Genomic DNA, 10,948 nt, shown 5'->3' on the forward strand with positions numbered 1-10,948 from the left:
TCTAGTTAATACATGTTGTTAACTGCCATCAAGTCAATTCCAACTAATTGTGGTTAGTAGTCCAGTGGTTATCCTGCAGTGCCACACTAGTACTCCTCTGAGTTCATACATATACATGATAAAAATGACAATGACAGAAAGTGTGTACAGTGAACAGTAAGTCCCTTATCCACATTCCTCCATTCCCCTCCCAGAGGTAGTCTTTGTGTATTGTATGCATAGCATATGTTGTTGTTGTTAGGTGTTTTCAAGTCAGCTCTGACTCATAGCAACCGTATGCATAACAGAACGAAATACTGGCCAATCCTGGACCATCCTCACAATTGTTAGCACTCTTGAGCTCACTGTAACAATCCATCTCATTGATTTTCTTTATTGACCCTTCACTTGACCAAGCATGATATCCTTCTCTGGTTACTGGTCCCTCCTGATAATATGTCCAAAGTATAAGAGACAAAGTCTCACCATCCTAACTTCTAAGGAGCATCTGACTGCGCTTGTTTTTAACACAGATCTGTTTGTTCTTCTGGCAGTTCATGGTGTTTTCAGTATTCTTCTCCACCACCATGACTCAAATGCATCAATCCTCCTACAGCCTTCCTTATTCATTGTCCAAATTTCACAAGCATATGAGGCTATTGAAAATACCATGACTTGGGTCAGGTGCATCTTAGTCCTCAGACTGACCTCGTTGCTATTGATTGAACATTTTAAAGAGGTCTTGTGCAGCAGATTTGCCTAATGCAGTATGTCATTTGATTTCTTAACTACTGCTAGCATGAATGTTGTAGTGGATCCAGGCAAAATGAAGTCTTTGACAACTTCAATTTTTTCCCCATTGATCATGATGTTATTTACTGGTCCAGTGGTGAGGATTCTTGTTTTCTTTATAGTGAGGTGCAATACATACCAAAGGCTACATAGTCTTTGATCTTCATGAGCATGTGTGTGTGTGTATATATACAGGCCTACTTACATTTTTCTGTACGTATATTTTAACTTATTTTCTTGCAAGGTTATAGACAGGAAAAAGTGTCTCAGAGGTGTGATTAATGTCATATTTGGGATTTGTCAGCAGGCATCATCTGAAACAAATGCTATTGTTTGGGAGTCCTATGACAATGACACATAGAACAGCTGAAAACACACTCTCCCATTCACAGTCTGCGTGCGCGCACGCATTCCTCAAGTGCAAGTCCTGATTGTATTTCCAAGCTTCTCCTTCGACTTTACATAGCGAGAGTAAATTTTCTTGGACATCGGAAAGTCATATGGAAAATCTCATCATTCTCATCAGTTTTTTAATCAGAGAACCTGGATTTGGTTGGATGACTCAGGGTCCCCAAATTATCTCCATGAGGAATCAAGCATCTCAGTTGTCTGGGCCTTCCCCCATGGCAGAAGTTTTTGGGCTGTGGGCAGAGTGCTGCTGGAGTCTCCCAGACTGTCCCTGGACTGCCTGCCTTGCACATGGACACTACAACCCAGACAAGGCTGGGGCGGAATCGGGAAGAGGTGTCTTTTGGCCTGAGGAAGAGCTTATTTGCTCTCTGGTACACTAGCTTGTTGACTGTAGTTCTTTGCAGTATTGTGACTTCCAGGTTTTCAGCCAGGTTCTGTTTTCAGGAAGGACAGATAAAAGGGCGGGTGACCTGTGAACCCACTGAAATTGGGGAAGAGAGAGAGAGATGGGTTAAGTGTCCTGGTATGCTTATTGTTGAGCTGATTCCAGCTTCCTTTTCATTCTCAATCCCCTCAGTATGGTCACAAGCCTTAACTCTAGACACTCAAGTTGCTTGTTTTCCCCTTTACATACTGCCTAATGCTGCTCTAGCAGAAATACCAAAAGTGGGTGACTATAAAGAACAGAAATTTATTTTCTCACAGTTCAGGCTGCCAAAAGTCCAAATCAGGGTTTGGGTCATGTAGATTCCTTCCTTGTTGGTAGTTTCAGGAATTCCTTGGTCCCTTGTCTTTACATGATTCTCAGATAGCCCCTGTGTAAGACCTGTTCCTTTTGTAACACAGAAGCAATTAGGTTTAGAACACACCTATAGTAATATGCTTTCTATAAGAATAGCATGACCTCCTCTGACTTCACAAGGGAAAAGAGAATCAAACTCAACATCAGCCCAAGGCCAATTCTTCTGAGGCCAAGGTCAGACTTGCCTCCACCCTCAAACTTTCCTTACCAATTGTAGCATCAGCCATCCCTCCCAAGACACCATTTCTCTGCTGGGTTCATGATCTGTTAAAACAGTGACCATACAGAACTCATAGACAATATTCACAATTATGGAGCTCATTGGGGAACTTAATAGGTTACAATTCAGGATCAGAAATGCTAAAGACATGGGCTCTTCCCCAGCCTTGCCCATAGGCAAGCCTCTTTCTGGTCCTTGGAGTCTTAGCCATTTGGCCCCTTGGCTCCTGCCATGTTGTATGTGCCGAGGAGTCAGTTCTGACTCAGAGCAACCCTGTACAGGGTTTCCGAGGCTATAAATCTTTACTGTAGCAGAAAGCCTCCTCTTTCTCCTGCGGAACCGCTGGTAGTTTCGAACTCCTGACCTTGTGGTTCGCAGCTCAATTCGTAACCACTACGCTCTTACCAGAGCTCCTTGCCCTACTTGGGCTATATCACAAAGCTCTTTTAGCACTTCTGATAAATGACCCAAAAGTACACCACTCAGCCTGGAGGCACTCAGCTCTATCTCCTAGAATCAGCAAACTTAGCTACCCCAATTAAATGCCTGGAGGCACCCCACACCGCAAGCAAGCCTCCTGCCCAGAAACTCAGCTTTCCTCACACTGTGAACTGGGGAGCCCACTGCTCTGTCTCATGCTTTGGCTCTTGATTCTGCTGTTGCCACTCCTGTCATAGCACTCTCTCCTGGACTAGGGAGGTTCAGCACACAGGAATCTTGGGGTCCAGTGGACGGACTTCACTCTTTTTTTTTTTTTTTTAAGCTTCTGCTGTGAATTGAGTGAAGGTTTATAGAGAAGGTCATCAGTTTTTCATTCAATAAATCATACTTTGTTTCATCTTAGTGATTGCAATCCCCTCCATGTAATAACAGTTTTCCCACTTCCTCTCTGTTTTCCACTTCACTCACCTTCCTGTCCCTTCTCAACTTTATCCTTAGGTAAAAATTGTCCTTTTGATTTTGAGTGATTGACAGTTCTTTAGTGAACATACCTTACTAGTGTTATTGTCTCCCCTATATACATATCTGAAGTCCAGGTGTGGCGCTGTGGGTTAATGTGTCAGACTGCAAAGTCGTTTGAACCACAAGGTCGTCAGCACAAGCTCACCAGCTGCTCCTTGAAAACCGTACACAGGGTCACTATGGGTCAGAACTGACTTGACGGCACTTAACAACAACAACATATACATATCTGGAGTCCTGGTGTGGTTCTGGAACCACAAGTTCAGTGGTTCAAACTCACCAGCCTCTCCTTGGAAATCCTAGACTGGGTCTCTGTGAGTCAGAACCAACTCACTTAACAACAACAACAATATACATATCTACTGCTTGGCTGAAAATGGGCCACAATGATGAGTTTCTTTCCAGAACTGAAGGGTGGTGAAGACCATAGTCTCTGGTTCCTCCAGTCTCCTTCTAACCAGTACATCTTTTTTAAAAATAAAAAGTTTTAAGTTTTGTTCCACATTTTCTTCCACTCTATCTGGGACCTTCTAATATGATCCCGTTCAGAGCAATTAGCTCTTGTTGCCAGGTACCATCTAGTTCTTCTGGTCTCAGAGTCGTGGAAAATGATGTTCGCATATTCCACTAGTCCATTGGGCTAATTGATTCTAAGCATCTTCAATTCTCCTCACTCTTCATTCTTCTGCATGTGGAGAGACCAATAGCTGCACCTTAGGTGGCTGCTCATGAGCCTTTAAGATCTCAGATGGTACTCATTAAAGTAGGATGTAGAACCTTGTCTTTGTAGCCTATGTTGTGACAATTGACTATGGTGTCCCCTGTGACTATGGTCCTGAGTCCTCAGACCAAGCACCTCATACCTTAAAATATTTCATGTCTAAGGAATTTTCTTAATTTTGCCCACTGTATGCTCTACTACATTCAAAGTTGTGTTCACAGTAAAGGTAAAAATATCCTCTTTGATCAAAAATTCCTGTTTCAACTTTATATACTTGTGTATATACTCCCTGGCAAGAGCCATAATAATTAAGGAATTAAAATGAATAAATTGAGATATATTAATCGAGGAATTAAAATAAATAAATGAGACACGGGGAAACCTGCGCATTGTTTTTGCAGAGCAACAATGAATTATTTTCCTTGGATAGCAAAGCTACAAGGGAAGATAATATTCTATGTGCAGGCCCCTAGTTATTTTTTTTTTTTCCTTTTGAATCATTCTCTGATTTATTCATGATTTTATTAGTATTCTTTTACTTTGGATTTTGACTCTCCTACATTTTAGTATATTTTTATTAAAAGTTAGAAGCCATATATTAACTACATTTTACATTACTTATAATCATAGGTAGTTTTAATACTTATATTAAAATGTTCTTAAGACTGCTAGGAGACAGGATTTGTCAATTGAATTACTACCAGCTTAGGTTTAGTGATTGTAAACATTCTTCCTTGTAGCCTTAGTTTAAGGCAATAAAGAATCCCTAAAAGCAACTAGGCCATAAATAAGGGCTGTGGGTACAAGAATTCCTAAAAACAATTAGACTATAAATAAGGGCTATGAGAATCTACAGTTACATAAATAAGAAGTTGATCAGTAATAGAGAAGTTGTTTTTCATAGCCTCAGTTTTTTAAATGTTCTGATAAGTGATATTTTTGTAGGCTATAAACAGATAGTGTATGGAAGAAGTTAAGGGAGAGTTAATTGCACCTAACAACTAAAATTAACAAGACTCAATAGATAAAGGTTAAGAAACATATGTGAAGGTTAACTTGCTTCTCAGAGAAAAGAATAGATTTATGTAGGAACAAATGTTTAACTAAAAGGTTTCAAGGCACCAAGATGTCTCAGTATGCCTTGATGTCTGTAACTTTTCATGTCTTTTGTAAATCTAAGAGTCGTGAACCATGAAGAATGTGCCTCAGAATAGATTGTATTTTGAAGACGTTGATTACTATGAAAGCAATGTTTTTTGTAATGGTATATAAGGGGGTTATATGATAGAATAGGGGAAGTAAGAGGAAGAAGAAGTAATGTAGAGAAGAATAGGGAAGAGAAGGAAGAAGAAGGTAAAGAAGTAATGTAGGAGGAGGTAAGAAGGAGTAGTGTAAGAAGTAATGTAGAAGGAAAAAGAGTGAAAAGAGTAATGTAGAGAATAAGAACCGAGTGTAAGAAGAAATGTAGCAGGAGGGGAGAAGGAGAATAAAGGAGAAAAAGAAGGAATAAGTGGAAGGATAATAAAGCATGTAAGAAGAAGATTAGAGAGGGAAAGCAAGAGAGGAGGGAATAAAGAAATGGAAGGGGATTTAAAAAGCAGGAGGGGAATGTAAGCAGGAGCAGGGGAAGGGAGAAAAGAAGCAGAAGAGAAGAGCAGGAGAGCAGGGGAGTAAAGAATGAGCAGGACAGTAAAGAATGAGAGAAGAATAAAGCATGTAATAAGATTTTTTAATTCATTATGACTTACTGACTCCATGTATTTCTTATTGCCGACGTGCGCACCCCCCTTCAGAAAAAAACCTTGAAATAAATTTATCAGGGCTGGCTCCTGGCAACTCCCCACTTTTTCTCCCACACTCATTCAGCCTGTGTCTCTGTCCATATCTCTATCCACAGAACACTGTTGCTCCTAGCTTATGTATCTCTCTCTATTTACCTCTGTCCCCTGTAGCCCTTGCATACCTCTCTTTTTTTTCTTTAAGTTTTTATTGTGAGTTATGTGATAGTTTACATGGGAGAACATTAGCTTTACATTCATCCTATCTTACTTCGGTTCATTGCAATGATTACAATCTCCTGCATGCATTGCATACCTCTCTTTGTCATCACCTGTCTTCATCATTCTTCTGCCAACTTCCGTCTTCTTGTATGTTGTCCTTCCCCTTCTTGTATATTGCCCTTCCTAGCATTCAAGTTAACATGTGTCCACTCTCTAGCCAGTAAATTACTCTCCCTTCTCTCCCACCCCTGTTAACTACCAAAAAAAATGTTTCTTTTACCATGAAAACCTTTTCTTGGATTTTAACAAGATTGGTCTCATACAATATTTGACCTTTTGTGCAGTCCTGATGTGGCACTGCGGCTTAATGTGCTGGACTGCAAGGTTGATATGAACCTCAAGGTCCGTGGTTCACGCTCACCAGCCTCTCCTCTGAAAACCTATGCAGGGTCTTTATGAGTTGGAACCAACTCTATAGCACTTGGCAGCAACAACAACAATTTCACCCAACACACAGTCCTCCAGGTTCATCATGTTTGAGGTATTCTGCAGATTCATCATTATTCTCAGCGTTGTAATGTATTCCATTGTGTGGATGTACCAAAGTTTGTTAACCATTCTTCCATTGATGGGTATTTTGGCTGTCTCCATCTTTTTGTTACTGTGAACAGTGCGGGTTCTTCTTTCTTTATGGTAGTTGAGATCTCCCCAGTTTCTGAGTTAGCTCATTTTATACATCAGTGGAATGGCAAAATTAACCAATCCCCATGTTAAAGTTCCTGGTTTTCAGAATCACAGTTAACCCTACTAACACTCACAACTAAATTAGATAGTCCTATCAGCATCTTCTCCAACCCTCTCTTACCTAGACCTTTCAAGAAAGGGGGACATACACCAATCTGCATGGTCCCACCCAGTCATTTGTTGGGAGTTATAAAGTGACACTTAGGATAATACACTAGGCCACAAGGCCGGTTTGAACTGTAAGGCTGGTGGTTCAGGCTCACCAGCTGTTCCTAGGAAACTCTGTACAGGGTTACTATGAGTTGGAACCAACTCAATGGCAGATAACAACAATATAAAGACTATGGCTGTTGTTAAGTGCCGTCGAGTCAGTTCTGACTCATAGCGACTCTGTGTAGAATTTACAAGGAGTGGCAGATGAGCTTGAACTGCTGACATTGTGGTTCAAACCGACTTTGCATCCCAGTGCATTAACCCATAGCTCCACACCAGGACTCCAAAGACTGCGGATAAAAGACCCATGTGAAGTTAATCACCATTTCCTCACTAATATTACAAATAGAGTCTTGTTACTAAACAGGATTCCTGGATTTTTATACAAATAGCACACACCTCTACAGTGGTTTTCCCAGCTGCCCTCTTCCCACCCACCCACCATTTTCATATGTACCCTATGCTGCTTTGCTTTCTTTTCTTTTTTTTCCATGTTTATTTTTTTTTAATTAGCATTGCACATTTACAAAAATACCTGCAGGCAGGGGTTATGGTTAGCCAAAAAAAAAAATAGAAGGTGCATATTATTTACTTATAAAAATACGGTTGCATGCACAGGTACAAGAGCTAGGATTCCAACACATACTTTGGGGGATCAAAACACAATCCATACCCATACCATGTGTTTACTTGCTCCTGAGCCTTTACTTTCACTGCTCCCTCTATGTGCCCTTTCATGCCCTTTCTCTAAACCCAGATCCCCTGCTTTCTCCTCTAAGCAGCTTGCCTTCTCCTTTCTCTACTTCACTTGCACTTTTATCACTTTGTAGCTTGTAGCATGTTTCTTATTTACATGCCATTGGACAACTCTTTAAAAGAGTTGTCCTTGGCTTGCTCTTGAACCTCCTTGTCCCACTCTACCGGTTTAGTAAGTGCACATTCTACAGATATCCACCATATGCAGCCTTGAGCAGGAAGAATAGACGGAAGTGATGTTCAAGGGTGCCCACACTGCCTGGATCAGTACTGCCGCTGGGCATCATGTGCTTGGTACTACAGCTCTGAGCTCTTCCTACAGTTGCTGGCCTCTGTGAACTCTATCCCCTTTGGCCTGCTGAGCCTGGTCTTCCCTCTGCTGTCACCTACTGTCTCTTTATAGCTCGATGACCTGTACCTGATTGCCATCTGCCACCGCCGTGGCATCAAGTCACTGCGGGATCTCACTCCAGAGCACCTGCCACTGCTGAGGAACATCCTCCAGGAGGGTCAGGTGAGTCGCCTTGGTCTCCTCTCATCCAAAGCCCTGATCTCCTCCCTGAGGCTGACAGTGTTGTTGCCCTTCTTTATATTCTTACCCCACAGAGTCCCGATCCCTCTCGTGACTGCCACACTGTGCCTGCTGTGTTATGTGTGCTATCTTAGCTCCTCTTCCAGACTGAGGCCAGAGATCTAGAACACCTGGAGTTCTGGGTTGTTTTCTCTCTGGGTGCTTTTTGAATTGAGTGAAATCAGAGGAAGTGAAAGGAGCCCTGAGCTTCCTCATAGAAAGTTGGGGTGGGAGACCAAGAAAGGGAAGATGAATGTATTTCCAAGTCACGTAGGCAGTTTTATACAGGTGCATGAAACTTATGTCAGAGTGGTCACAAGATTGTTTAATAGGAGACAGATTACTGTAATTCCATGTTTACTGCTAGAAACCAAAGTTTTATGTGAAATTTTGAATTGATCTTCCCTGATCCCTTCACATCATTCCTGAACTGCAGGAGGCTGAGCCCTATTGGACTTTGATGAGTCCATTCCTGGGGGTGTATTAATGGTTGCTTTTGATATACTGAGTATTTCCTTTCCCTTCTATAATTTTGTAACACATGCTAATACTTTTGCCTTCCTCTCCTTTTCCCTGGGATACATAACATGAATAAAGACTTATTGATTCTGAAAAATATGGAAAAAGAAATCAAAGGAGGCCCGGAGTGGGGACGGGTAGAAGAGAGTCCAGAATCTTGGGTTGCAGTCTTTGTTCAGAGATTTTAACATTACCCCTAACCTTGGACAAGTCACTTTCCCCTTCAGACCCCAGTATCTGTATCAGTATCCCTTCTAGCCCCTAGAAGTCTGGTTGTCAGCCTTTTTCCACTCTGAAACTTTTACAGGTGCTGTCTCCTGGAGTGTCCTGGACCAAGGGTTACAGGGATGCTCATCCAAGAGGGTGCTGTGCCCGTCATTTCACAGCTGCTTTTCCAAGGCTTTAATGTAGGCCTGGAGAAAGATGTTGGCTGGCCTTTGCTTTCTGTGAATCTCTGCTCCCAACTTCCACCCTGGGCCTGTGTCTCATCTGTCTTCTCTCCTCCTTGCAGCTGTACGTCCCCTCCTGCCCACCCACATCACTGTCTTGAGCTGCCTTTGTCTTTTTTGATGTGACTTTTTTTTTTTTTAAATCATGACACAGTCTCTGGATACCAAGGTTGGCAGAGAGCATTGTCCCTCCCTTGGGGAGATATTAGGCCAGCACTCTGATACTTGGCAGCTCAGGCATCCTCACCCTGTAGCACAAAGTCTTGTGGTGAGCTCTGAATGAATTCTTGGCTCCCTGAGCCTCTCATCTCTCTCTTTACTCCTGGCCTCAGGGATTTGCTGACAGTAGAAATCACAGGGAGCCAAGGCCAAAGTAAAAGCTTTCCTCTCAGTTATCCCTTCTCTAGGTCTGTCTGGGAGTCCCTGGATGATGCAGACAATTAACATGCTCACTGCTAATCAAAAGGTTGGAGATTTGAATCTGCCAAGAGGTGTCTCAGAAGAAAGACCTGATTATCTACTTCCAAAAACATTGAAAACCCTATGGAGTACAGTTCTACTCTGAAACACAGTGGGTCCCCATGAGTCAGTGTCCTCTGGTTTGTTTAGGTCTGCCTGGACATGCCCTTCCCACTGCCCTCTTCCGTCCTTCTTTCACCTTCACTGTGAAGCCCCATCCCCGTCTCCAGTGTTTCCAAGCTCCACCATGTTCTATGCTAGAGGGATCAATGGTTTGTAAAGTCCATCCAGGGAAGATCATCCGCTTCGTCCACACTAGGACTTCCTGCATTTGCAACCACAGCTATTCAAGGGAGTACATATTTACTAAGTTGGAGTGAGGAGCTAAGATCCAGGCCACAGCCCCTCCCCTGTGGGGGAACAGTCTCACCTCTGCTGCTGTCATCTGCATTTGCGGCTTTCCTCAAGTAGAAGACAAGGGCCCAAAACAAACTGTGGACAGAGCGTAGTGTGATGGACTAGATGCCCGAAGCTGGGCAGCTCTCTGCTGTTGTTGTTGCTAGTTGCTGTGAAGTCGATTCCAGTTCATGGAGGCCCCATGTGTGCAGGATAGAACTGCTCCATAGGATTTTCAGTGCTAAGTCTTTCAGAAGCACGCCACTAGGCTTGTCTTCTGAACTGTCTCTAGGCAAATTCAAACTGCCAATCTTTTACTAGTAGTTGAACACTAAACTACTTTGTCACCTAAGAACTCTGGTTCCTGGCGAGTCTGGGATTAAGACATGGGCGGGTTCTAGCTGGGAGTGTCTGCTATTGCACACTGCAACACAGTGATCCTTTTCCTTCCCTCCCGTCTCATTAGGAAGCCATCCTGCAGCACTACCAGGTGAAGGGGGACCGCCTGCGCGTGTACCTGCACTACCTACCCTCCTATTACCACCTGCATGTGCACTTCACGGCCCTGGGCTTTGAGGCCCCTGGCTCTGGGGTGGAACGGGCACATCTACTAGCAGAAGTGATTGAAAACCTAGAATGTGACCCAAAGCACTATCAACATCGCACTCTAACCTTTGCCCTCAGGACCGATGACCCCTTGCTCCAGTTGTGGCAGGAGGCCCAGAAGAGTTAAGTTGACTTAGGAATTTTCAGGAGAGCACAGATATGTGGGGACTGGGGTGGGGTCAGGGGAGAGAAGAGGCATTTGTATAACTTAATGATTTTTTAAAATGTATTTTGTACTGACTTATTCCTAGTATGTGAATAAAGCATTGGATCATTAGATGTGGACTGGTTATTTCAGGGAAGCAAGTGGAGTGGGCGGAACCAGTGGCTGAGGCCTTGTCAAGAAG

General features: G+C 42.9%; 1 protein-coding gene across 1 annotated transcript in view; it reads left to right on the plus strand.

Annotated features, from left to right (window-relative positions):
- Positions 1 to 10,728, plus strand: part of DCPS (decapping enzyme, scavenger) — a 103,407-nt gene extending 92,679 nt beyond the window's left edge. The window contains exons 5-6 of the mRNA XM_006874574.1: positions 8,005 to 8,115; positions 10,462 to 10,728. Of these exons, the coding sequence (XP_006874636.1) occupies positions 8,005 to 8,115; positions 10,462 to 10,728 (378 nt within the window). The remainder of the gene's footprint in view (positions 1 to 8,004; positions 8,116 to 10,461) is intronic.
- The last annotated feature ends 220 nt before the right edge of the window (positions 10,729 to 10,948 follow it).

The sequence above is a fragment of the Chrysochloris asiatica genome, unplaced genomic scaffold, assembly GCF_000296735.1.
Source record: "Chrysochloris asiatica unplaced genomic scaffold, ChrAsi1.0 scaffold00287, whole genome shotgun sequence".
In the NCBI taxonomy this organism is placed as follows: domain Eukaryota; kingdom Metazoa; phylum Chordata; class Mammalia; order Afrosoricida; family Chrysochloridae; genus Chrysochloris; species Chrysochloris asiatica.